At 55.2% G+C, this 26,626-nt stretch overlaps 2 protein-coding genes across 6 annotated transcripts; both read right to left on the bottom strand.

Moving 5' to 3' along the window:
• Positions 1-237: 237 nt before the first annotated feature.
• Positions 238-2,990, bottom strand: EVA1B (eva-1 homolog B). Of its 2 annotated transcripts, none has more exons than XM_068172946.1 (3): positions 2,791-2,990; positions 1,454-1,570; positions 238-1,370 (listed from the first exon to the last, which is right to left on the bottom strand). In XM_068172946.1, exons 2-3 carry the CDS (start codon positions 1,518-1,520, stop codon positions 961-963), a joined length of 477 nt encoding a protein of 158 aa, XP_068029047.1. In that variant the 5' UTR covers positions 1,521-1,570; positions 2,791-2,990; the 3' UTR covers positions 238-960. The 2 variants fall into 2 exon arrangements, with proteins under 2 accessions (XP_068029047.1, XP_068029048.1); XM_068172947.1 differs by having other exon boundaries at positions 1,454-1,596; positions 2,813-2,985.
• A 585-nt stretch (positions 2,991-3,575) lies between these two features.
• On the bottom strand, positions 3,576-25,716 carry STK40 (serine/threonine kinase 40). 4 transcript variants are annotated; one of them, XM_068172943.1, is made up of 12 exons: positions 25,553-25,716; positions 19,311-19,435; positions 17,289-17,408; positions 16,200-16,285; positions 15,607-15,750; positions 14,217-14,444; positions 13,374-13,426; positions 10,446-10,561; positions 7,228-7,372; positions 6,836-6,955; positions 6,477-6,561; positions 3,576-5,805 (listed from the first exon to the last, which is right to left on the bottom strand). In XM_068172943.1, exons 3-12 carry the CDS (start codon positions 17,398-17,400, stop codon positions 5,587-5,589), a joined length of 1,308 nt encoding a protein of 435 aa, XP_068029044.1. In that variant the 5' UTR covers positions 17,401-17,408; positions 19,311-19,435; positions 25,553-25,716; the 3' UTR covers positions 3,576-5,586. The 4 variants fall into 4 exon arrangements, with proteins under 4 accessions (XP_068029044.1, XP_068029041.1, XP_068029043.1 ...); XM_068172940.1 differs by having other exon boundaries at positions 19,323-19,435; XM_068172942.1 differs by lacking the exon at positions 25,553-25,716 and adding an exon at positions 25,239-25,271 and having other exon boundaries at positions 19,323-19,435.
• Between the last annotated feature and the right edge of the window lie 910 nt (positions 25,717-26,626).

Here is a 26,626-nt window from a genome sequence, read left to right as displayed (position 1 = left end):
GCTGGTCCTGCCAGGCACAAAAGGTCCCACCATGGCGCAAGGGGTCCCTCCAGGGCCCGTGGCTGGGTTGGGGCAGGGCCTCCTCCTCCTCCCTCTCCACCTCCTCCCCCTCCTCCCCCACCCCCGCACAGTTTCCCAGGCCAGCTCCAGTCCCAGCCCCAGCACATCCTGGCCTCCAGCCACTGGAGAACATCTGGAAAACATCTGGATCCTGCTGGCGGCGGTGGGGAACCAGCCTGGGAAGGAGCTATTTTTATAAAACTGCCGGGGAAGGGGCAGCGGGGCCCGGCACCCCGCGGGGCTGGGCTGGGATGGGGCAGGATGCGGCTCAGCCCGGCGGGAGCTGCCGCATCCCTGGGGAGCAGCGGCCGGCCCAGAGTCCAGCGGGAACATCCGCCTTGGTCCGGCCGCAGGGCGTTGGGTCACGGCGGGCGGCGCCGGAAAAGACCCGGCTAATTTTAGTGGGGCCGGGAAGGGAATTGGCTCGGGGGGGGCCGAGACCGTCCCTGTGTCCAGGGCCCCCAAAACGCCAGACCCGCCACGCTGGGCTCTAGTTCGTGTACAACAGCACCATGTTTGAGGGGCAGGAGCCCACGGCTCACACGGAGGCACAGCCCAGCCCTGCCCCATGGGGTGAAACCTCTGCCAGATCCCGGCTGAGCCGGGCAGCAAGGGCTGCCCTGTCCCTGTCCCTGTCCCCACGCGTCCCGGCGCTGCTCGGCTGGTGCCAGCCGTCGTACCAATGGCTCAAAGTGCATCGTGTCCCACAGTGGCCCGGGCAAGTCCAGCCCCGGGGCTGCCCGTGACCCCGGGGTCTGGCTCTACGTGGTGCTGGGACAGTCCAAGGCAGCTCCGCCAGCTCAGGGGCAGCGAGCAGCCCCCCTGTCCCCCTGGTCCCTCCTGGCACGGTGTGGGATCAGCCGTGGGGGAGCAGACACCGTGCCAGGGCAGCTGCCGGGCTCAGTAGTAGTGGACGCGACCCAGGGTGCCGATGGTGCCGGATCCCAGGATGTCGGGCTGCCCGTTGCGCCAGATTTCGCGGATGATGCGCTCCCGCTCCTCCAGCCGCTGCGCCCGCTCCAGCTCCTCGGCCGACGCGAACACGTTCACGGCCAGCGCCCCGTCCCCGGGGCCGTGGCTCTCCAGCGGGATCTCGGTCACCGGCAGCAGCGACTCAGACGCCGCGCGGTCGACGGTGTCCTCTTCGTCTTCATCCTCGTCGTCCTCATCATCCTCGCTGAGGTCGCCGGGGCGCGCCGGGGGCCGTGGGGAGGGCCGGCAGGACAAGCGCAGCACCAGCAGGCACAGGGTGAGCACCAGCCCGAAGCAGACGCCCAGCACGAAGTAGAGCCCGAAGCTCTCGGGGTTGGCTGCGGGGGGAACGGAGGGGGTGAGGGACCTGCCCGCGCCTGCCGGGGGCCCGCGGTGGCCTCCCAGACGCGTCCTGGCTCACCTCGGATGTGGGCGTACGCGGCCATGCTGTTGCTGAGCAGCTCCATGTCCCTCCGACGACTCTCCATCCTGTGCCTGGCAGTTCTCAGCGGCTCCAGGGATGGCACGTGCTGGGCATCTGCGGGACACGGGCTGAGCAACGCTCTGCGGGGGCTGGGATCCCCCCAAGTGCCCTGTCCCTTTCAAGGCCGTGCCTGGGTGTGCCCAGGGACTCCTTGCTGAGCTCCAGCTGAACAGGGATTCATGCCCGGGCTGGGCTGCTCCATCCAGGGCTGGAACCCCACAGATGCTGAGCTGGAGCCATCCCACTCCCGCCGCCCTCTGTCCTTCCTGAGGGACCGGGACGGATACGGCTCCTCCTGGCCACGGCATCAGGCGGATCTGTGGCACCGGGCCAGGCTATCTGTCCCATGCCCAGCCATGGGATGGGTCACGGGGCAGAGCAGGGTCCCAGCACCAGGCTGCCAGTGCTCATGGGCACACACGTGTGCTCCACACACTCTTGGGGCAGTGTCCCTGTCCCCCACACTGCTCCTGCCCAGCTCCAGCCTTGGCCCTTTGCCGTGGGACCCTGCAGTGCAGGGACAAGGCCAGGCACAGTGCAAAGGCCACCACCAGGACAGCGGTCAGGATGAGAGGCAGGACAGCAGGAAGGATGGGCAGCAGGGCAGTGGGAAGGATGGGAGGCAGGACAACGGGCAGGGCATGGCGGGAGAAAATTTGGCCCTGGCAGGGGACGAGCTCATTCCCAGAAACGGCTCCAGAGAGGGAGGAATGAGGAAAGAAATGCAGAAAATGTGACACATCAGCAAAACCATCCCGTACGGTCCAGAGCTGAGGGGCCGCAGCACATCCCGGGGCTGGGCAGCCCCTCTAGCGGGACACCCCAAAACAAGGCCAGCAGTGTCCCTAGGAGGGGCGGGTGATCTCCCCTTGGAGCAGCTGCACGGCCAGCCCCTGTCCCGGCAAGGGGCTGCGGTGGGGCTGGAGGGACACAGCGCACCATGGAACCCCAGGGATCCCCTGCCGATGGCGGGGTGCTGATGAGGGCCGGGCTGGCTGTAGGGCCTTGCGGGTCCCCAAGAGCCGAGCCCCGAGTTGCTCAGTGCTGCGTCCCCGAGCATTACACCGTGTCCCCAAGCCGCATCAACCGCTACGTCCCCGCAGCCCGAGCTGTGTGTCACCGAGCCCTGTGCCCTCAGCCCCCGTGTCCCCGCACTGCGCCCGCGCCCCCCAACGCCAGAGCACCTGAGCCGGGACGGGACCGAGCCTCGACACCCGCCGTGGCCGTCGGGCCGGGCGGCCGCGGGTGCTGGGGTCCCCGGGGCTGGTACTCACCGGGTGGGAAGGCGGCGGCGGCAGAGCCGCTGCACTTTGGCTGGAGCGATGGAAGAGAGAGCAAGGTCTGTTTAGCATTAACGCTGCAGCAACAGGAAATAGTTCGGAGGCGGCTGGCGGTCAGCGCTCCCGCCGGAGCCAATGGCAGCCCCGGCCGGTGCTGAGCGGGGCGCGGGGCCGGGGCTCGTCCCGCTCCCCCGGGACGCCACGCTCGGCCCTGCAGTGGAACCGCCCCGGAGCGGGGCCACAGGCGGCTCCAGGCCCCGTCCCAGCCTTGTCCAGCGCCCATCCGGCCAGGCCGGGCTTGGCTGTGCCCAGCCTAGGCTGGGCTGGCAGTGCCGGAGCCAAGGCAAGCCCTCCGGGCTGGGGGGCTCAGCCTCAGCCCAGCCCCAGCGGTCGCCATGGGTTTGAGGAGCTGCCAGAGCTGGTGCCAGCCCCACAGAGGTGGGGGCCACGCAGGGGGGCCCTGGCTCAGCCCCACCGGCCGACGTGTGGGACATGCCAGGGCTGGTGGGGCCGGATCTCGGGGACACGAGGCCCGCATCCCACCGCTGGCCCCAGCGGCCACTCCGGGCTGGCCTGGGAGGGACAGGCTCAGTGGGACTCAGGACATTGGGCCCTGGGGCACGACAGGGCTGCGGGTCCCATGGGGCACTCAGGGCTGCCGATCTGTGAGCCAAACCCCGTCCCCCTCGCTCCTGTACGCGTCCCAGAGCACATCAGTACCCCAAAATCCCCCACCCCACCCATCCCTCCCACCCCTTCCCTGTGGGGTCGCCGGGCTATCGTATGAAGTTTTATTGCCGACATGCAGGAGTAGTTCCGATGTAGTACAAAAATAACGTCTTTATACAAATTTTTTTCCTCTTTTTTTTTTCTTTTTCTTTTTTTCCTTACAACAGGCTCTGTCCCGCCGTGGCCCTGTGGCCCCCATGCCCCCTGCACCACCCCCTTCCAGTTTGCCTTAGCACAAGTAGATTGACCGGTGCTGCCACTGCAGGATCCTGGTGTGATACAGCCTCAGGGAGTCCCAGAATATTGCTTTTTGCTTTAACATTGGGGAAAAACAGTAAAAATAAACAGGGAATGAGGCAGGAGAGAACCAGAAGGAGAGAGCAGGGCCCTGCTGGGGTGCTCAGGAGCTCCCTGCCCTGCTGCTGGTGGCACAGGGGGTGATGGGCCCACGGGACAAACCCATCATCTTCAAAATAAATAAGGCGAAAGAGCTGGGGCTACTGGCTCAGCTGGGGTGGTGCAGGGAGCTGGTGTGTGTTAGTGTTCACGAGGCCCTGCCTGGCCACAGGGCCTTGGCGAGGCGCAGGCAGGACGTAATGCCCGACATGGCCAGGGAAGTTCAGGTCCAGCCCCCTGTCCCCACAAAGCCACTGCTGGGGTGGCCCAGCTTAGACCCCGTCTCCTTCCCCAGCCCGGGGCAAGAAAAGGCAACAACACGCTACAAACATCTGCAACTCGCTCCCTGCCCACGCCCACTGTGCTGCAAGAGCTGGGCCCAGAGAGCAGGGCAGCCCCAAAAAGCAGGGCAGCCCCCCCAGCTCCAGCCCTCCCTGCTCACAGGGCTGGCAGGAGGGTGATGCCAGGGCTGGGAGCAGCCAGGAGCAGGGAAGGAGACAGCTGAAGAAGGTACTGCCTTGAGCAGGAGCCCTGGCCAGGGCACTGGGAGCCCTGGGAGCTCTGTGTGAGAACAGTTCATCTGGCAAGACAGGCATCCAGTTCATAAATGAGGCTCAGAAACAATCGTTCCTGCTCTCAGCACAGGCCAAAGCTCTTCCAGTGGCACCGGGTGACAAACCAGGATGTCCTTCCCCTGCCTTGGCATGAGGACAGAGGCAGCCCCAGGTTTGGGCTGGGATGGCAAGAAAAGCTGGGAACAAATACAGTAGAGACTTCAGCCAGCCCCTCCTATCTCTAGACAAATTATTTTGGGAAGCTTTTCACATTATAACTCATATATTACATCTGTACCACAACTGAGGGGGAAACGCTAAATCAGAATTAATGCAACTGCAACTGCACCTGGGATATGCTACTGAAAAATAAGATTAAATCATAGATCCTTATAAACTAAAGGAATCAGTGAGAGGTGGGAGAGGGGGCAGGGGCCCTGGCGGGCCAAGTCCTGCAAAACCTTTGAACTGGGGACAGGATCTGATCCCTGCAGGCGGCGCTGCCCGGATGACTCCTCAACTCCTGCCTGAGGCGGTGGCCGGGCTCTCCGGTCACAGCGGTGGCCACCCAGGACTGGCCAGCGTGGCCAGACCAGGTGGCACGTGAGGACAGAAACAGATTTGATGCAGATGAAGGGAAGTGGGAGGTTTCAAGAAATTCTGCCTTTCAAGAAACCCTGATAAATCCAAGCTTATTCAAACCACACGGAGCGGGCGCCACGGGCTGGCTCCGCGCTGCACAGCCACGGCTCTGTGCCAGCAGCTTCACCCTTGGAAGTCTCCTCCTTTCCCACGGGCTTTGCTCGATCCAGAAAACAGCATGGTTAAAAAGACAAGAGAGGTAGATTACAGTCATGATCAAAAGCAGATTAGTCATCTAGGCTTCGATTTTAAAAAACAGATTCCAGAAGATGCCAAGAGGTTGCTGCTTCCAAAACTAGCTTTTCCAAAAGTCTTCTCCGTCCGGAGCGGGTGTGGGTGCGTGTCCCTGGACAGAGCTTGGGATTGCTACATTATTCCCCGTCGTGGGACACCGGTATTGCTGTAGGCTGGAGCAGGTGAGGTGAGGGCAGACTGCAGGGTGGTGCTCGTGCTCTTGGGGCATGGGAAGCTACTTCCGGAGGTACCTCTGGGCCAGGATGGCCGCGTCCAAAGGGTTCATGGGCTGCGCGTCGTGGCCCAGGCGCCGCACCGGAGGGATGTTCCCGAACTGCCGCTTCTGCAGGAAGCTCTTGGCCTCATGCAAGGTGTTCTTCTCCTCAGCCAAGAGCAGCTGCTGCCTCATGTAGTTCTCGAACTCGTACTGGGAGCACTCCTCTGTCACCTTCACCTGCAGAGACTGACCTGTCAGAGCCACACCTGGCAGCCCCCCGGCTCCTCTGATGGGCCTGAGCTACCACGGGATAACTGGGGTCCTAATGCAGGAAAGGGACCTGCTGCTGGGGACGCAGGCAGGATTTCTCGTGAGCTAGCAGTGCCACCAGGACACAGCTCTGGCCACCACAGCAGCTCTGTCCTGACATGGCTCATCCCAGCCCTGGCAGCACTGAGGCTGCAGCTGCTTGACCCCTGTCCCTGCGGCACTGTCACAGATCCTGCACGGCTGTCCCTGGGCAGCCAGGCCATGGCCGACACTTCTAGCATGAAACATACCGGCAGGAAAACAGGATGTTTGCTCCCATGGCAGAGCTCACTGGGAGCCAGAGCCAACACCGCTGCCTCCTCCCAGCATTCCCAGCTGTGTGAGAGGGAGTGAGCGCTGCTGGGAGCGGAGCGAGCTGCTCTCATCAGCTCCGGGGCCGAGCTCACTTCCTGGCAGCTCAGCCAGCTGGATGTGCCTCCTGCTCCCAGCAGCATCGGCCTTTCCTTCCGCTGCACAACGTGAGGGACTTGGCTGTGTCCTCCCCGCCCTCCCCTTCCAAGCTGGGGGTGGGTGCCATCACAGACAAGATTGGCACAGCAGCACAGAGGAGCAGTTCTGTGGAAAGCAGGGAAACCTACCTCCTGGGGGTTTTCGGGATTAGCCACTTGGTCATCTATGTCCGGCACCACTTGCAAAGGGCCACTCAGCGAGGACATGGACTGCCTGGAGGAGAGCACAGCATTGGGATCCAGAGCATAGCACTGGCTCAGCCACCCTCACCCAGCCCCAGGGTGATCCCACTGGGATGGCCATGGCTGCCATAAGCATTGGCACAGGCCTCTCCAGCTGTATCCATCAGCACACAGCGGAGGACACATGGGATTTAAAGGCTTACTGCAGTTCCCAGACTCTCCTCTGGTGAGGTGAGCCAGCCACAGCTGGAACAACACAGCCTGTGGCCAGAGACAGCGCATCCTGTCTCTCCCCTTGCACATACCAGGACGCTATGATGGAGCTGAGGGAATCCAGCACTTCAGAAGCCGTCAGCCGCTGCTGCGGGTCCAGGACCAGCAGTTTCCGGATCAAGCACACAGTGTTTTCTGAGACCCGGCCATCCCTGGGACAGACGACACAGGGTGAGCAGAGTGTGGCAGGATGGACGTGCTGGGAGCACAGGCCAGGAGCTGCAGGAGCCAGGAGCTACAGGAGCCACCACTGCTCTGAGCCTGCCTCTCCTTCCCACAAACTGTCCCCCTGCTCCTGCTGTCTAATGCACACAGCCTGTTGTCAGTACTGCTGTGACCCCTGGCGTGCTGAGGGGATCTCCTCCAGCTCCAGCTGGCCCAGTAAGCCCCCCATGGCCAGGCAGGAGGGGCAGGCTGTACTCACTCGGGGATGGTGTACTCGGCAGCCTTGATTTTGCGGAAGAGCTCCTGAGGTATGCTGTCGTAGAAGGGGAACTGGCCGTAGAGCATGGTGAAGAGCACCACCCCCAATGCCCACATGTCGCTGGGCTTCCCACGGTATGGCCGGCCTGCGGGGAGAGGGCACACACAGCCTGAAAATCCTGGACAGCACAGCCTTGGCAACCCCCCTCACCTCCCACAGCAGAAGTGCTGAGTAACTCCCACATGGGACCTTTTTTCCAAACATTAACCAAAACACTTAAGGCTTCCCATGACATGACACCAAAACTCTTTCCAAGGCGCATCCTCTGTGAATGAGCAAATTGTCCATCTCCATCTCCCCACAAGTGTCCTCCTATTCCCCATGGAGCAGGAATATCCCTGCGGTGAACCAAGGGCTAGTTGGAATGCTGTGCTGGGGTTCCCAGGTCAGTGTCCCTCACACAGAGCCACCCAGCTTGCAAGGTGGAGGGAATTTAAGGACCAGGGATCACAGGGAAGGAGGATACAGGAAAGAAGACCAGGAAGGATAAAGGTGAGCCCATGGAGAAGGGACTCTGACTGTGGGATGAATCTAGCACACAGCCACTGAAGCCAGATGTAAAGGCACAGAGTGTGCAGAAGGTGCTTTTCTACACAAAGACATTTAGACAAAGATAACAGACAAACCCTAACCCTGCTGCAGCCCCAGGATGCACCTGATGGAAATGCTGCTTCTAAGCCCCTTTGGTCACAATAATCAGCACACAGCAGCATGGATAGGCTCACAAAATCAAACCCCAGTGCTACAGCAGAGCACAGGACTCGGGGAGAGACTTCCTCTGACTCACATAGTGAGTCACTGCTGCAGCATTTCGTATTTGTACTAATTATTCTTTGCTTTATATGCTCAGAAAAAAGCGCCTCTCCCTCCTCCTTCCAACTTTTCCTGCTGTGACATTTCAGCAGCCATCCCTCAGCAGAGACAGCTTCTCCTGGAGACCCACAACAATGATTAATTCCTCAGGCGTTCCAGCTTCCCCCTGCACAGGAGCACCGGCAATACAGAGGGATGCGCCAAGCCTGAAGGTGCTGGTGACGCCTGGAATGTCCTCAAGTAACTTCCCCCTTGAAACTTGGAGGGGAACTGTAGGCTGAGCAATTTTGGGAGAGCACAGGATGGGCCCCATGGAAAGGTGTGTTGGCACACACCGAAGCTGGGGTGCAGCACAATGGCAGTGAGAGCCAGGCTGGGCAGAGCAGGATGAGTCCTGAGCTAGGACTGCACCTTGCAGGGTCTCAAGCAGCCTCAACTGTCAGAGATCAGCCAAGACAGCCTGTTCAGTGCTCCGTGGCCAGTTACACCACAAGAGTGCCCCGAGAAGAAACATGAGAAGGTAGCTGGAGGCCTAAATAGATCAGCACCCCGGAGCAGAAAGGAGCAGCTCCTTGTAGCCTCCTTCAGCCACCTGAGGCACAACTGCTCCAAGCTCCTGCAGAGCAGTTGGCTTCTATCATCCATCTGGTCACAAGGGCCTCAGGATATCCTGCAGAACAGGAAAGGCTTGCAAAAGCCCCAGGATCCACCTCCTTGCCTGCCTTTGCTCCCTTCCTTGCTGGGAGGGAAGCGCCTCAAACCTGCCTGGCAGATCAGGATGGAAGAACTCAGCTACATTTACTGCTGCTGCCTGCAAACCTGACAAAAAACCTCCTGAGGGGAGTCCACTGGGGCTGGATCTTCCAGGAGTGGCTCCCTGTGAGGGTATTTCTGCAGTACAGTTGCTTGGGATACCAGGAACAAGTAACTCATGCGTTAATGCCTCATATCTGGATCTACAGGAGGGAGAGGCTTTGTATGCACAGTCCCACCTGTATGTGCAGCCTTCAACACTAATCTGGCTCACCTGCATGAGAGGAAAAAAACCCCAAATGATGCCTGGGTCACTACACTGACAACAGAACCACCCCTGCCTGCTCAAAGGCTGGTACAGGAGCACAGAATCCCTGGGTTGGAAGAGACCTTCAAGATCATCGAGTCCAACCCAGCCCCAACACCTCAACTATACCCTGGCACCCAGTGCCACATCCAGGCTTGTTTCAAACACACCCAGGGATGGTGACTCCACCACCTCCCCGGGCAGACCATTCCAGTACTTTAATCACTCTTTCTGTAAAAACCTTTTCCTGATATCCAGCCTGGTCATAAAATGAAATCAGGTTGCTCAAACATGACTTACCCCTCCTAAAGCCCTGCTGGCTGGGTCTGATACCCTGGCCATCCTGTAAGTGCTGTGTGATGAAATCAATATAAACTGTTCCATTACCTTATCAGGTACTGAGGTCAGGTTAACTGACCTATAATTACCAGGATCTTCCTTTCCACCCTTTTTGTGAATGGGTGTCACATTGGCCAGCTTCCAGTCATCTGGAACCTCCCCAGTGAGCCAGGACTGCTGGTAAATGATGGAGAGCGGCTTGGCAAGTTCATCTGCCAGCTCTCTCATCACCCTGGGGTAAATCCCATCTGGTCCCAAAGATTTATGAACAGAGCAGAGATGAGAGCTCAAGGAGAGAAACCTCCTGAAGCAACTGGACAGAAAGCACAGCTGTTCCTGATGGTCTCATGCACTGGGAACAGTTAAAGGCAGGAGGACACCAGGGAAAGCTGCTCTGTGCTAGAGCCAGACTCTGCTCAAAGCCTCTGATGGAGACAAGGCACAGGCCAGGCTGCTGGAGGGGGGATCCAGCCCAAACTGCTCTGGCCTGCTGTCATCATTCCTTTAATTTTAAGTAACTCCTCTCAGTGGGTCCAGAAGCTGCCCAGAGAGTCACTAGCTCCCTCCTGGAAGTGAGCAGCAGCTGGGGGAACTGGCGCTCTCAGTGCACAGCTGGAACACACTGACATCCTGGTGGGATCTGGACTGGCTGCCCCTCAGGCCCAGGGTTTTACCTGCAGCTTAAGGAAAGCCTCAGGAACCGAATCCTGACACTGCAAACAGAACATGTTGTCTGCAGTCAGACTCATTTGGGAACAGGCAGATTTGAATTAGCTTTGAAGTTCAGACAAATCTTAAGAAAAAAAGTCAAGCACGCTCCTTCCCTCCAACTTTCCCAGCTGGAAAAGCAGACCAAGTCTCCTAACTGGACCTTAATTAAGAGGCTCTCATGAAGGTGCATATGGGAACACAACAGGTGGTTTTGAGTGCTGAGGGGAATTCCTACCACTGAGCACGTCTGGGCTGATGTAGGCAGGGCTCCCACGCTGGTCCTTCAGCAGGTCATCCTCACTCACCAGGTGCTTCCCCAGGCAGAAGTTGGTGATGGTGATCCGGTGAGTCCTGGGGAGAAGCACAGGGGGTCAGGGAACACGGGCCATCCTGCACAGACAGCAAGTTGACTTCAGAACAGGAACTGTGCCAGTAGGGCTTTCTTGGGGGCTTGAAGTGCTGGCAGAAGACAAACAGAGCTGTAAAATGAACTCTATCCCAAAGGGGAGGGATTCCATGCCTGCCAGCAAGGCTTGCAAAGCACTCTCAGGGGCAGTAAAAGGCTCTCTGACGATGTCTGGGTGGCCTGTGTCAGCATGGCTGTAAGCACAGGCTGTACCTGGCTTATCTTGCAGCCTTGGCCAATCTCCCAGGAGCATCCCAGCCTGCAGCACCAGAGCTGCAGGATCTGCCCCAGGTGCTGCCTGACCACTGGAGGGCCTGAGTGTCAACAAACCTGAGGTTTATTTCAGTTGCTGATTGTGCCCTGCACTTCCCAGCTGCCATCTTCTCCACACAGCATTTTCAGGGAGCTAAGGGAAAACACCCTGTGGAAGTTGCCCCGAGCCTGGCCCCTGAGCACTGTGTGTTACAGTCACCAGAGGGGCTGCAGGAGTTGTGATCAGACTCAGCACAACCACGCCTGTGTCACTCAAGAGTCCCACACAGGAGCCCGGTGGCAGCTCCATCTGATCCACAGGACTGCTCTGCATACACAGGTGTGCACAACACAAAGCCTGATCGACACCCAACAACCTCACACAGAAAAGGGAGTGCTGCAGGTACACAAAATTCCTTTTTTAGTTCACCCCTACTTCCCTATGGCACTGCCAGCTCCCATTAACGATTTTTTCCAGTGCAAGTGAGCTAATTACAAAACTATTGTTCCATTAATCTTCCCTGTCATTCAGATAATTTGGATTTTAACTTACAATGTAAAGGTGTGAGTACAAAAACACTGTCTGGAAGATTTCTTGAGAAGTATTTCACAACTAGAACCTGAGAGAATGGATTAAGTCAGTCACAACAACCAAGAAACATTTCCAGCCAGTCTCACAGACAAATGAAATAGAACCAAGTGTGGGTTGGCTACGGAGAGCTGGTTATTAAAACAGACAGACTTGTGTTTAAGAAGTGTTAGCTTCAACTGTCAGGAGACTTCCCTGGCTGAATAACAAGCTGCAGGATTTGTTAAGGATTTAAAAGACTTAAGTGTTCTATAGGACACTAAAATGTTCAGGGTTGCTTGGTTCTATTTAGTCCCTGAAATTTGATCTAATCTGTAATCACTGAACTCCTCCTCCACTGGCTTATGAGGAAACCTGAGAGGCTTTAATGTCTGTGGGGAAGGAGGTCTGAGGGACCTCCAGGTGGGATGTGCCTGCCAGGCCCTTGCAGTGCCATGTTGTTACCCTCCTTCCCTGCCCTGAGAAGGGCCCTGGGTCTTTGTGAGCAGGGCTGGAGCAGAACAAATGGTTCTGCTCCTCTCCATGGAGATGGCTCTTACGCCTCTCCCACCCTTCCCCGTGACTCACTGCTGCACAGGCTGCAGCTCTCCCTCACCAACGCTGAGTAAAAAGCAAAAGCAGAGATGTAACACACAGAGTGATTCTGGCAAGTGTGTTCAAAGCTTCAAATACCTCCCCCTGCTCGTGGGGCCCTGTAGCACCATCGGTGGGGTGCTCCCCTGCACTCAGTGCCCAGAAAAGAAGGGAAGTTCTGCATGGATCCTTTGAAGCACCAGCCTTTGTCTGCCTCTTCCAGCAAGGAGGAGAATCAAAGCAGCGAGCAGAAGAGATTTATCTTAAAGCAGCTCTACAGAAACAACTTGAAACAACTTAGAGGTGGCCCTGAGAAGCAGCAGCAGCTGCGTGTGTGTGTGGGGAACCAAGAAGTTCAAGCTCTGTAGATAAAACCCGTTTCCTCTCAGTGTTAGGGAGGAGAAAGCAGCAAGCTGTGAGCCCAGCAAACCTGCAAGCTTTGTAGACTCAAAGCCTGCAGAACTCCAGCCTTCCTGCTTTTTATTCATTCCACAGAAACCCAGACAGTGTGAAAAGGATGAATTCCACTCATTCTTCAAGTAAATGCAAAATATTTAGTCAGTAATGTAATCCTGGAGGAGAGAGCAGAGGATCTGAGCTGAACTAGGCTGCCAGCTAAAGAACACAGACCCCAAGGCACTGAGCAGCTCCAAAGAGCCACCACGCACAGCCAGGCCACCACCCCCTGCCCTGAAATCCTGCTGAGCTCCTGCCCCTCTCTGGGCTGGTCCCTCTGGGTCTGCACCAGCATCCAGCACCTGCCAGGCTCCAGAGGCTCCTGTCAAACCAGCAATGGAACAAGGGAGCCATTTCATACACAAATGCACACTGGACAGAAGTGCTTTTGTTTAGGTAAGTCAATATTTCACTGCTAGCAAAAACACAGCAGTGCAGCAGTCAGATCTAACACTGCTGTGATTGTAGAACAGCCAGCAGGGCTGGGAATGCCTTTAGCATGATGGAGGGTGAATGATGGCAACAGAATCAACCACCATGGTTTTTTTGGTTCTTTTTAATATAAATAAAATCAGTACTTATCTTGCAGGTTACTAAATTACTATAAAATTGAGTTTTCAGCAGTTAGAATCCAAAAAGAAGTCCTGACAAGGGGACACTAAGCTGGGTGGGAAAAGTGAACTACCCACTACTCAGTTCTGGGGATTAATTTATATAACTTTGAGCTGGATTTGTGGTTTTGCACAGCCTGCTTTCCCTTTCCCTCACCCTCCTGCACAAGAGCATTCAACAAGTGTGTTGTCAACTCTGGCTGTGTTTGTATTAGCAATCTGCTCCAAGGAAGAAACAAGACTACTGTCAGGCCAGCAGCTCTCCAGCACACTTACCTTTTGTTTAGCACCATGTTTCCTAGTTTCAAGTCTCTGTGCACAATATTTTTCTGTAAAAAAATATAGGAGTATTACATGAGCAAAGCCTATTTGTTGTAGAAGTATAAATTTCATACTTGCACAAGAGCACTAAAAAGAAATCATGGCATCTGCACTCTCTGAAATAACCCAGGTCAAGTTTCCAGGTCAGGTTTCACCCTGAGTACTTTGTGCCCTTCACTTTTGATTGTGATCAGGACAGAACAAGCAAATTTGCTACTTTGAACACAAAGACTTAGTGTATCCAAGAGACCTGAAACTGAAGTGTCCAGGCTTGGTTAGAGCAATCTGATGAGCATTCCTTTACACACTGCACTGTCCTGTGTCACAGGAACGAGTCAAACATCAGCAGAATCCATTTTTAGTACAACACTTTCTAGTTCATTGATCTCAAAATTTGTAGCTTGAGGTTCTGATCTTCAATCAATTTTTACACTTAGATTTATTTTGCTTCTCAAGGGAACAGTTTCTGTTTCCTGTGTTTGATCAGGCTCTGCTCTCCTCTTTGACTGCCCCGTCTGAGGTTACCACACTGTGGTTCACCTGACCTGCCCTCAGCCCAGCTGGCCCCTCTCCACAGCCCACAAACACCACATTATCATCCAGAAACATGAGGAGCAGGGAGGGAAGGGAATGCACTTTAGGGCTTGGGACACGAGGTCTTATGCACAACACTGTTAACATCCATGCCCTGTAACCTGGCCACTGCCTGCCCCAGGAAGTTTTGTAGCATCTACTATTGTAATGTGGGAAAACTCTGCCTCCCAGCATTAGAAGGGAGCTCTCTTTCCAAGCTCTCACCTTGTGTAATGCTTCTACCACTCGTACCACGTCATAAAATATCACCACGGTCTCCCTCTCGCTGAGTCTCTTCTCTTTAATGACATAATGCTGCAGATTGATCAGATCTGCTGTTTTGTCACTGAAATCGTGAGCACAGAGACAGTCCAACACCAGGCAAATGCGCTTCTTCATCTTTCTGACCATCCTGTTGGCTTCAAGATCTTCTATGATTTCACAGGCTCGGTCCTGTGGGGAGGCAAACACAGCAGCAACCCCTCAGGGAAGCTCCAGGGCACTTGCACAAAGCCTGGCAGAATAAAGAACTCAATAACTGGGGGGTGATCTCAAAATAAGCAAATGCAGTCACAGTGCTTGGTCTTTGACCCGAGGCAGGATTTCAGAAAGATACAGGAGCTCTACTTAATGAATCACAGAATCCAAGGCTGGTTTGGGTTGGAGGGAACCTTAAGTTTCATCTCATTCCATCCCCTGCCAAGGGCAGGGACACCTTTCACTATTCCAGGTTGCTCCAAGCTCTGTCCAGCCTGGCCTTGAACACTTCTGGGGATGGGGCAGCAACAACTTCTCTGGGCAGCCTGTGCTGCCACCCTCACTAGAAAGAACTTTTCCTAGGAGGAGGAGGAGTGCAGAAGGCAGAGGAAGTCTCTGCTGTATAGCTCTGTGTGCACATCAGCACTTATGCACACAGACACCTTGAGCTGAACCCAGGGCAGCTCTGCAGTGGAGCAGCCTCTGGGAGCAGAGGGATCCAACACACCGCTCATAAGAAGAACAGAAATCTCAAGGCACAATTAGCAGTTCTTCCATGACAGTAAACATGACCCAGCTGAGCTGGACATTTGGCTTGTTTAAGATTTAGTACAGATGGCCTCAAGTGAAAAGTGTGTTGGCAAAATGTAACCAGCAAGTCAGGCAATACCAACACCCAAAGCAGTAATTGCTATCAGCCCCTCACATCAGTGAACAGCCCTAAAGGCACCAACAGCAACACAATCCACTCACACAAAAACTGACCAGCACAGTGACTGGTTTAACTTGCTGAACAGTTTCTTGGCTATTTGTCCCCTTTGACAAGTTATAAACAGTACAGAGAATGAAAGCACAAACTTAATTCTACAAGTTGCTAATTAATTTGTCAATGAAACAGCTGTTGTTCTCTCTGAAGGGGGGGTGCTGAGCGCCTGTCCCATCAGTGAATGTTCTCACATTTCCCAAAATCCTACTGTACTCTCCAAAGCTCCTGTTTGAAGCAGCAGTGGTTAACCTCAGAGTGCTGCAACTTGGACACACAAGAGCAGGGTCAGCACGAACTGTACACTAAACAAAGGCAGCTCAATCCATCAGCAATCCCTGGCATTGCCCCAGCCTGGATGGTGACCAAGTGTACCTGGAAGAGCCCGTGATGATGGACCACTCCTTCCTGGTTGTGGAGCAGGGAAAGAAGAGAATACTCCGTGTGCAGCAGCATCTTGCCCTGTCGCTCCTCCTGGGTTTCTATTCCTTTATCACCTCTTTCTTCTAAGGTGAGAATCTTCAGGAAAAGGGAAAATGCCTTTACAGTTCCCAGAGGCACACAAATACCCCCAGCCCCCTCTCATTTTTGGCATTCCCATGTGTTTACAGCTGGTGGAAGTGCTCTGATGGTTGTGTCCTTGCCACAGGCCTGTCTGAAATCAGCACCATCCACAGCAGCAGCTTCATTAACATGGAAAGGTGGCAGTTTGCAAATATCCCGGGTGCTTTTTCCCTCCTGGAGCTGCCCCATTCAGGTACAGATCCAAGGGCTCTGGGAGAGCAGCAGCAGCAGAGGCCTCACCCCAGGGCTGATCTGGACATGGATCTGGCCCTGCCAAGGGGGAGCTGCAGCAGCCATGTCCCACAGCACTGGTTCAGCCCACACCACTCACTCACTCACTGCCCAAGTGCTTCTGCACAGGAGCTGGAGAGCCCTGAAGGTCTGGGAGCCTGCAGTTTGCTTACCTTCAGCTGATAAAAGTCATCTGTCCCGTCCTTTCTTGCCAAACACTGAACAATACTTGGCACAGGGGAGTTACCTAAACGTGGACCTACAGCACAAAGCAGAAACAGACTTGTTTTCCCTCCAGCAGCAGTGACTAACCCAGGTTACATCAGCTGTCCCCAGTTATGTTTGCTTGCACCAAGTTCCCTTTTTTGCAGGAGCTTGAGTGCATTTTCACAAATCTAAAGCAAAAAAAAAAAAAAGTCTTGAACTCTGAAACCTTTTGGGATAATATTTCCTATTTCTCTGGAGAAACATTTATCAAAGCCCACACATGGCCCAGCTGTTTGCAGAAATCCTAATTTCTGCATGCCTGAACCACACAGCTCTTACATTCACAGCTACACCCATGGCAACTGTTGCTGCCACACCTGGGAACACAGCTGCCACCTCTGCAGGGATGGCTCAGGGATGTCCAAATTAGATCAGATTTCAAGTTCACATACAGTCTCCTCTCCTCACTTTAAATCAGTCAACTCCAATCGATCTTCCACTGGTTTTCAATGTCATTGGTTTGATTTTTGACAGTTTATATAACCAATTCTGAATCAACAACTATTCTAGCAACTCTCCAGAGCTGGCAGAGTGGCCTTGCCTTGGTACACACCACTTTGAGTGACCACTAGTGAATTGTTAAGTTGCCCCCATGCTGATGTGACAACACATTCCAGGTCAGCAGAGTCAAACACTGCCCCACAGCTCTAATCAAAAAAAAACAAAACAAAACAAAAAAAAAAAAAAAACCCAATGAATTTGGTACTTTACAAAGCTTAAGAACAGAGTTCAAAGAAACCAAACCCCCCATGGGGATAAAATCAAGATCTCATATTTCTCTCCCAAGCCCTGCCTGCCTTGCTGCACTGGCATCCCACATCTCCTCAGCTTTGGCAGCTGCAGGAGCTCCCAGGCTGCTGCTCTGCACATCCAGTGACCTGCACTCTCAGGTAAGACACTGAGTTACACACCTGCTTCCCCTCATTCCCTAGTTTTGTTTTCAGTTTTGCCACCAGCAGCCACCCTGCCAAGTGCAGAGCCCCCTCCCTGCTTACCCAGGATGAAAGGACCTGCTCTCTTGGCGTTATTCCCGGAAATCCCCGCACACAGAGCCTTTGCCTTCGCGGATGTTTCCCCAGCTCCTCTGTCCGATGCTCGCCGCTTCATCCTTGGCTCTTGAAAGAGGAGAGAGATCACATCTGATGAGCCACTGAGTTATTTTCTCCTGTTATCCCTGATTTCTGCTGGAAGGCTCTCACCTACAGACGCACTGGTGGCTCTGCCTACTTGTGTGTCTACACAGAGCCCTGGCTCCCTGCTGACAGACCAGGGGTGGGCTGCAGGCTCAGAGCAGTTCTTGAGGCATAAATCAGCTCGTTATTCAGGGCAACATTTCCTACAACAGTTGTTTGACAGACATAGTGGGAACAAGTCAAGATAATTAAAGCTTGTTTTACAGCAAAAACAAGTTTGCAAATTAACATATTCTAAAAGCTCTGAAAGAAGATGTCCAAGTCAGCTCTGTGCATGGGTGTCTGCTGCTGCTGCAGCCTTTTGGGGGTTCCTCCACAGAGGATCCACATGAGGCATCACAGCCACCCACTGAGTCCCTCTGAGGATCAAGACTGTTCCTCAAATAGCCAAGAATGCACAAAACTGACCACAAAAATCAGTGTCTTTCACCTTTCCCAACAAGGGCATAGAAAACGAGCACAATAGTTATTGTGAGATTCAGTTCAATTCACAATGTTTTTTCAAAAATGTATTTTTAGCCTTGAAAAAAGTCCCCTCTCTCTCTGTACCTCGTTAGACTCTGACCTTATTACATCTCCATCTACCTACATCCAGTGCAGCTGGAATTTGGACTCCAGCACATAAAACCCTGTCACCTCAGCCTCCACGTGCAGGAATCAATGCTGTGTTTAGAACTAACACAGTATTAAATGCTCCAATGGACATTCCAGTGAAATGTAACACTGGTGACAACATGTGTGTTTTCCTGCACAACCACTATGGGCAAAACCCCATTCGAACCATTAGATGTGAATATCATGGTTTGCATCTAGGAATTTATTCAAGGTCCACACATCACCACTATTTAGCACCAACAACTAAAAACTCAACTACCTCCTCCTTATTCAGGTAGTGCAGAAATCTGATTTCCAATGTCCATTTTCTGCTGCTCAGAATTCTAAAGAGAATTTGCACAGTCAAGACTTAAAGGACCAAATAAATTCAAGGTTTATGACTAAAACTAAAGAAAAGTCTTGTTTCAGTTTAGCTGGAAAAGCATCTCTCAGGTGAGCTGCTGGGTGTGGTGTGAGCTCTCCACATCCATCAGCTCCAGCCAATGGAAACTCTGCTTCCAGTACAGCTCCTTTTCATCTCTAGATTTTAGAAAATGGCTTCAAAGACTTTTGCAAACATCTACACATTCAATGTCTGCTCTCAATTTTTAAAGATCCTTTGGGGGGTAGGTGAGAGGAGGAACCAAGCACAGCTCCATTTCCTTACTCAAACCCAATCTCAGGAGTTCTTCCCTAAGAGGTTACTATAACAGACAGGGGAAAACATCTTTTGAGTTGTACATATTTGCTTTAGAAGATCCCAGGTGTTTCACCACGTAAGAGATTGATAAATCACCTCCCTGTGAGTGAAGTTCACCCTCTGGCAGTCCCGCCCTTTCTGTGGACACAGGCTGATCTCACTGCATTGATTCATCCAGCAGCACCTGTCCAGGACCAGCAACAGCCAGGAGATAAAGGGAGGAGCCTTGCAGCAGACTTTGCATCTCTGCACTCCTGACTCCAGCACCTTCACACTTGCACAGAGCAGTGTCACCATCCCAGTCAGCTGAACAGGACACACTTCTGACCCCCATGTGCTCCCTGCTGTTCATTCTGCATTCCTGACCCAGCATCCTTATGAACTCCTCCTCTCCTTGCACATCAGCACCTCTGCTGGAAACATGTGAGTAACACTTCCCCTGGAGAAACTCCCTGCACAGGAGCTATGAGATCATTTCATTGTGGAATTTGGCTTGCTGGTGCAAATGGTGCTGCTGTAATCAAAACAACCTGAGGACTCACGTAGTTCAGCATCAACTGTATCGTTACTCTTCTTCCAAACTAGGTTTTCCAACGTCTCAGGAGGCAGGAGTCGTCACCTTGGAGAAGGCTGGATGGGCAAAAGGTCGAGGACTCTGTAATGTGAAATGAGATACACTTGATGCTGTGGTTCTGGATTATTCTGATTATGATAACACAGGATGCATTGAACCTTTATGGCCCCAAACATCTCTGTTTTTTGGGCTTGGAAAAGGATTGAAGCTCCTGGTGAGAGAATAAATGGGCTCTGGAAGTTCAGTTCCTGCACTGCTGGACCAAGTCCCATGTCACCCATCTCCAAAGTGATGGAGGGCAGGCCTTTGGAGCAGGGGCAAACATGGGCTCCACTTCAAACCCTGCCATGCAGCACCTGCCTGGGCTCAACAGCATCTCAAACACACCTGACTGAGCATCAAGAGACTCCTTGCCACCACCAGCAGCTTTTTATCACGCTAGGAGTTAACGGAGTTCGGGTCACATCAGTATCTGATATCACTGTCCCTGGGATGGAGTGTTTAAACATGGGTTTGTCCTGGTTCCTTGCAGCAATGTAAGAGGCTCTCTCTCAAGACTGATCCTGCTGACATTAAAATGATTTTTTCTTTTCAGTCTTAAGAACTGGAAAGTCCCACCTGTTTGTAGAGAGATGCATCCCTTCCCCCCAATTCCAAGCTAAATCAAACTACCCTCCTCTCTTGTCCCGCCATTGGAACAAAACTGGTCTCTCACACAGACAAGGTTACAATCCAGCACAGAAATTTATACTTAATTTTGATGTGACTTATGGGATGTATCAAACATCTCACTCGAGAAGCCAGTCCAAAGCCTCTCAGTGTGCTAGCTACGGCTTTAATAGAATTATGAATCAATTAATTTGGGGACCTAAATGTAATGCCTTTTAATTATGTAGCTTAAGGAAACTGCTTAATTCCTGAATTACTGCATGTCCCAGTGCCTGCTGTAACAACAATGGAAAACATGAGATGAGGAAAGCCCTTTTCATCCCAGAATAAGGAACAAGCCGGTCCTGCAGTCCAGCAGCCACAGCTCAAAGCTGGAGCTGGAAAAGGTACCTTTGGGGCATGAGCAGAATTACTCAACAGCACAGAAACCACTCATGGCTCTAGAGCGGTTGATCCAGCCCTCACTGCACTTTTGGGGGGCTTGTCTTGCACCAAGGGCACAAAACGAGCTCAGTGGTGGTTACACTTCTTGTGTGAGGACTGGGAACCCCAGAGTGCTCGACCCTGCTGCTGTGATGAGCTCATCATGGTGAACAAGGCAGTGGATGGGCTGGGAACCAGCAGCAGGTGACAGAGCCCAAGAGCACCTGCTGGAAGTTCAGGACTGCTGAGAAGAAGCTCCTTTGAGGAGCTCACACCATCCCTGCGACCTGCCTCTGGAGCCCACAGATGGAGACATTCTGCCACCCACTGCAGCAGCATTCCTGCCCAGCGTTCCCTCCTGAAGCCAAAAGCTGCAGCATTTGGGATGAAGCTGGAGAGCTGCTCCACAGGTTTTTGTCCCTCTCTGTGCAGCCTTCATGTTTGCAAAAATACAGCTAAAAAATAGAATTACATGAGCAGCACCGGGCTGCACCTTTTCCCACCCAAATACCACAGTGGGCAGTATTTATCAGTGATGGTTAATCCAAGGTCACACTTAAGCCTGGCTCATGGGAAGCTGTGTTGCACGTGACCTAAAAACCTCCACGAACAAAACATTAAATGGCTAAAAGCTGGAGCATGGCCCAGCTTCCCACATGGAACAGCAGCAGGTCGGTGTCACTGCAAGGAGCAACCATCCCAGTGTTGCCTCACTCCTTCCCGGGCAAACCCAGCCAGGAACAGCTCAGACCCGAGTCATCAGCACGCCCAGGGACAGAGCCTCGGCTCTCATTGGAAAAGCTTCCCTGAGAACAGGCGGAGTTTGGATCAGGCAGGCCTGCGGAGGAGTCACTGGCTGGGGGATTAAAGGGAATGTTTGCGGGGCAGATCCCAAGGAAAGCAGGCTGTTGCATTAAGTGTATGAAATTTGGTCAAAAACACACCCCTAGTGTCCCAGCTGGTCCTCAGAGACCAGGAGCACATCCAGAGACCTTGAAGACCAAGGTCCACCCTGGGAGCAGGGAGAGGAGAGTCACCCACCGAGCGTATCCAAAGGCTTTCTAGCTTTTCTTCCTTCTCAAAAGGTGAAATTTCTGCCCCCGTCATCCACAGCCCACCCGTATCCTCCTCCTCCCACGCCACACACAGAATGATCTAGGGGGGAAACTGAGCAAGAGAGTCATGTGTGCTAGCATGTATTTCATTAAGCTGATGTGCATTTTAATATTTAAATGACCCTTAATCAGGTGAAAGTTACTTTCTGGACATAGTGCCCTTCAAATTTTCAGTCACAGGACTTCTGTTTTATTCTTCAGCACCAAACCAGGCCCATCCTGTCTGCGCTGTCCCTCCTCCTGCAGCCAGCTCAGCCTTCCCGACATCAGCCAGGAACAATTTCATCCCTAAAGATAAAGTGGAATGCACAGGGGAAGACTCAGCCCTTCCCTGGCTCCTTGCTCATCATCTCACATGGGCATGTGGGGAGGAGGAGTGGGGGCATCAGGGTGGGCTCCACTCCTCTCCCTCTGCACAGCATGGGGGAGATTCCTAATGCAGGAATGTTAAGTTACTGAAGGCTCTAGGAGTTGAACCACTCTCCAAGAGAAGTAATAATATATATATATATATATAAATATATATATATATAAAAAGCCCATTGGATGACTCAGTCCAGCCTGTGTTCCGCTGCGCTGCCCTTCCGGGAAGGGAAGCCTGCTCCCGAAACAGAGCCCTGACTCACAGGGTTCTTGGAACCGAGAGGAGGCTCATTCAACTTCTTCCCTGAGCGAGAAGTTCGCTCAAAACCAGGCACAGAGTTTCTCAGCCCACAGGAGTAGGAAGAATCCTGGGGCGCTGGGACAGCCCTGTGCTGCTGGAAGGCACCCAGGGGAGTCTGGACTCGCTGAGCTCTACGAGCTGGGAGACAGGAACACCTCTGAACCGCCCCACTGGAGATCCTCCTTCCTCAGCCCAACCTGTGGATCAGCTGAATCCCAGACACAAGGCACAGCCAGCACCTGGGAGCCCCTGCAGGAGCCCAGCACACCTTACCTCCACCCACATCCAGCTGTGGTCAGTCTCCAGCTCCTCAGGGACAAAAAAGGCTTCCACAGGCCAAGTCACACATCAGGGAAAGCAAATTCCATCCTGGCTGCCCCCCCGGCAGCCAGGGAAACTCTGAAGCACAGGGTTCCAGCGCGTAATTACGGCGCAAGCAACAAGCCAGGCTTTCTTCAAGCCCTTCTGATGCATCAACACATGAGATAGCCAAGGACTCATCTCTGGGAGTTCCCTCTTTGGTTACATAAACACCAACCTCAGCTTAACCCGTTCGTGCTGCAGCACAGGCCACATCCACCAGGAAAAATCCCCATTCCAGCACAACACCCTCACAGCAGCAGCCTGGAAATGCAGCTGCAGCACTTGAGGCTGCACTGCTGCCCCAGCACATGAGTCCCTGACCTGGTCTGTGGCTGCAGTCAGGCTGTGCTCACCTTCCAAACCCCACCAGGGGTGAGCGGTGGGTTTTATGACAAGGTTTCATTTCTCACTGATTGCTTCTGACACTATCACTATACCATAAGCCCCTGCAGCAGGACCTCTGTGTGCACAGAGTGTGACCCACACACGTGCTGCCACTTCCCAGAGAGGTGTGGCTGCAGCTTCTTTCAGCAGTGACTCACCTGGCCCTACCTGGAGACAAACGTGTTGAAGTTACCTGCACACACTGCCAGGCCTACGCTACTGGGATTTGCAGTGTGACAACACACTGACAGGAACTGCACACTCATGAAAAAATATTAACCAAAACAGCCTGTTTCACACAGAAAATGGCCACACAGAGCCTACTCTGTCCAGCAAGAGCTCCCAGGCAGGAAGGAGACACAGGCTGTATCCGCCTGGAGCACCTGGAGCCTCTGCACAGGTAACATCCCCTGAGCTCAGTGGGCAGCTCAGGCACAATCCCCAGGGCTGTTCCTATTCCTAGTCACAGAATAGTTTGGGTTGGGAGGGACCTTAAAGACCCTTCCACCTTCCTGCCATGGTTAAGAGACTTTTCACTACCCCAGGTTGTTCCAAGCCCTGTCCAACTTGGCCTGGATCATTTGCAGGGATGAGGCAGCCACAGCTTCTCTAGGTAAACTGTGCCAGCCCCCCCCCCACCCCTCACAGGCAAAAATTTCTCCCTAATATCCCACCTAACCCTGCCCTCTGTCAGTGTAAAGCCATGCCCCCTTGTCCTGTCACTTGAGGCTCCTGTAAATAGTCTCTGTCCATCTTTCTTGTAGCCCATTCAGAAAGGGGCAGTTATGTCACCCTGAAGGCTCTCTTCTCCAGGCTGAACAACCCCAATTCTCTCACAGCAGAAGCGCTCCACCTCTCTGATCAGGTTGATGCCTCCTCTGGACTCGCTCCAACAGGTTGATGTCCCTTCTGTGCTGAATCACAGCACAGCTTGGTACCTATGAGGCTTCCCTTGCCTCTCCCAAGCTCTGAAACAGCCTGAGGGTCACAGCCCAGCTGAACTTTGCTTCTAAGGAGCACACTTATGAGATCAAACCCTCAGCATGGATACCACAGAGAAACAAAGGATGCAGCATGAGCCCTCCAGCAACGGGGAAATATGTCCTAAATCCTGAGTGCTGCCAGCCCAGGGCTCCGTGCCAGCAGGTGAGTGCTCCCCTGCTGTCCCTCGGGCCACGCCTCACCTGGGTGCCAGGCACCTCCTCACCTGTGCCCCATTGTGTCACTGCTGTCTCAGAGCAGCCAGCTGTCCCACAGCACATGGCAGAGGGGTGGTGGCTCAGCCCCACCACATCAGGCAATGTGCTCTGCTCTGGCTTCTCCAGCTCCCTCTGGACATGGGATTGCAGCCCGAGACCCCCAGCACACCTGTTCATACCAGCAGATGTTAAGCCCATACATTAAGGCTCTAAACTAGCAAAGAACTGAATCCCCAACTCTGGTGCAGCACATTTCAGCACAGCCTGGGCAGGAGGGAGCAGCTGGACGGGCACAACCCTAAACCTCCCGGTGCAGGGGGTGGAGATGATGTCCCACGAGGTCCCCCCAGCAGTGAGACCTTTCACACACCCTCAGTCCTGCACAGGCAGCAGGGCTCCCAAAGGCCACGACCAGAGAGGGACAGCACCCGGCTCTGGGGGTGGGAAGCCCCCCAGCCCCCTCAGGTGAGCTCCCACGGAGGGCAGGGCAGGGTCCGACCCTGCTCTGACACCTGCTGATGTTACTCACCCTCACTCAGAGGCACAGCCCTCACCTACTCACTGCTGAGGCACACGAGGCTCCTCCTCGGCACAGAGGTCCCAAAAGTCTAAATTCAAAGGCTCCTGGCCAGACTGGAGGCAAAGCCAGCCCCAGTCACGGGCTGTGCCTCCTTCGGCCCCCCGGACGGACCTGCCCCCGTGCTGGCAGCACCGCCCCAGCCCCCCGAGCTGCTGCGGGGCTCAAACCCAGCCCCCAGCCCGGAGAGCACCGGGCCGAGCCGGGCGGCCAAGCCCCCAGAGCCGCCGGCACCTGGGGGGCTGCCCCGGCCCGGTCCAGCCCCGGTGAACGAACGGTACCACCGGCGCGTCTCCCCGCAGCGCCCGGCCCGGCCCAACGCACAGGGGGACCGGGATGGGGACGGGTCCCGGGGCCATGTCCTCCTGATCCCCGCTTCCCCCCTCATCCCGCCTCATTCCCCCCGCGGTCCCGGTTCCCCCGCTCTCTTCACCCCTCACTCACCCATGGCCCGGGCCCGGTTCCCCCGCTCTCTTCACCCCTCACTCACCCATGGCCCCGGGCCCGGTTCCCCCGCTCTCTTCACCCCTCACTCACCCATGGCCCCCCCGTTCCCCCGCTCTCTTCACCCCTCACTCACCCATGGCCCCGTTCCCCCGCTCTCTTCACCCCTCACTCACCCATGGCCCCGGGCCCGGTTCCCCCGCTCTCTTCACCCCTCACTCACCCATGGCCCGGCCCGGTTCCCCCGCTCTCTTCACCCCTCACTCACCCATGGCCCCGGGCCCGGTTCCCCCGCTCTCTTCACCCCTCACTCACCCATGGCCCGGCCCGGTTCCCCCGCTCTCTTCACCCCTCACTCACCCATGGCCCCGGGCCCGGCCCGGCCCGGCCTCGCTCCGCTCCGGCGGCCGCCTGGCACCGGAAGTGACGCGCCGCCGCCGCCCCCGCCCCCCGCCGCCAGCCCGCCCCCTGCAGGCCGCCGCCGGAACGGGGAAACGGCGGCGCTGATTGGGCGACGGCGACAGCGCGGGCGGTGATTGGAGGAGAGCCCGGGGGCCGGACCGGGTTTTGCGGCGGGCTCTGATTGGTTGGGACGTGCGGCTGAGAGGGAAGAAAGCAGCGGACGCTGATTGGCTGTGGTGCGATGAACCCGTCGCTGATTGGCTCAGACTGCGGCCAGGAGCCCGCAAGGTTGGTGAGCACGCGGGAGAGTCGAACGCGCCGTGATTGGCCATGGGGCGGGGCGTGTCCAGATGGCCCCGCCCACAGAGCACATGGGCCCCGCCCACAGAGCCCCGCCCGGCGGAACCGGGACCCCCGAACTGGGACAGCCTGGGCTGGGACACCCGGACTGGGACAGCCTGGGCTGGGACACCCGGACTGGGATCCCCCAAACTGGGACACCCTGGGCTGGGACACCCGGACTGGGATCCCCCAAACTGGGACACCCGAACTGGGACAGCCTGGGCTGGGACACCCGGACTGGGATCCCCCAAACTGGGACACCCGGACTGGGACAGCCTGGGCTGGGACACCCGGACTGGGATCCCCCAAACCGGGACACCCGGACTGGGACAGCCTGGGCTGGGACACCCGGACTGGGATCCCCCAAACCGGGACACCCGGACTGGGACAGCCTGGGCTGGGACACCCGGACTGGGATCCCCCAAACTGGGACACCCGGACTGGGACAGCCTGGGTTGGGATACCCGGACTGGGATCCCCCAAACTGGGACACCCGGACTGGGACAGCCTGGGTTGGGATACCTGGACTGGGATCCCCCAAACTGGGACACCCAAACTGGGACAGCCTGGGTTGGGATACCCGAAATGGGACAGCCTGGGTTGGGACACCCGGACTGGGATCCCCCAAACTGGGACACCCGGATTGGGACAGCCTGGGTTGGGATACCCGGACTGGGATCCCCCAAACTG

This window comes from Anomalospiza imberbis, chromosome 25 (assembly GCF_031753505.1).
Source record: "Anomalospiza imberbis isolate Cuckoo-Finch-1a 21T00152 chromosome 25, ASM3175350v1, whole genome shotgun sequence".
NCBI lineage: Eukaryota > Metazoa > Chordata > Aves > Passeriformes > Viduidae > Anomalospiza > Anomalospiza imberbis.
Note: the sequence above shows the minus strand (reverse complement) of the source record. Positions and strands in the feature narration are given on the sequence as shown.

Excerpts from the sequence above, each read along its gene's own strand:
- STK40 (XM_068172943.1), bottom strand. The coding sequence starts at position 17,400 with ATGAAGCGGCGAGCATCGGACAGAGGAGCTGGGGAAACATCCGCGAAG. Across the intron at positions 13,427-14,216 it reads TGGTAGAAGCATTACACAAG|AAAAATATTGTGCACAGAGA; the intron begins GTGAGAGCTTGG and ends ATTTTTTTACAG. Across the intron at positions 10,562-13,373 it reads AACATGGTGCTAAACAAAAG|GACTCACCGGATCACCATCA; the intron begins GTAAGTGTGCTG and ends GCTTCTCCCCAG.
- EVA1B (XM_068172947.1), bottom strand. The coding sequence starts at position 2,868 with ATGCTAAACAGACCTTGCTCTCTCTTCCATCGCTCCAGCCAAAGTGCA. Across the intron at positions 1,597-2,812 it reads AGCCAAAGTGCAGCGGCTCT|AGCGTTGCTCAGCCCGTGTC; the intron begins GCCGCCGCCGCC and ends CAGCCCCCGCAG. Across the intron at positions 1,371-1,453 it reads CGCGTACGCCCACATCCGAG|CCAACCCCGAGAGCTTCGGG; the intron begins GTGAGCCAGGAC and ends TTCCCCCCGCAG.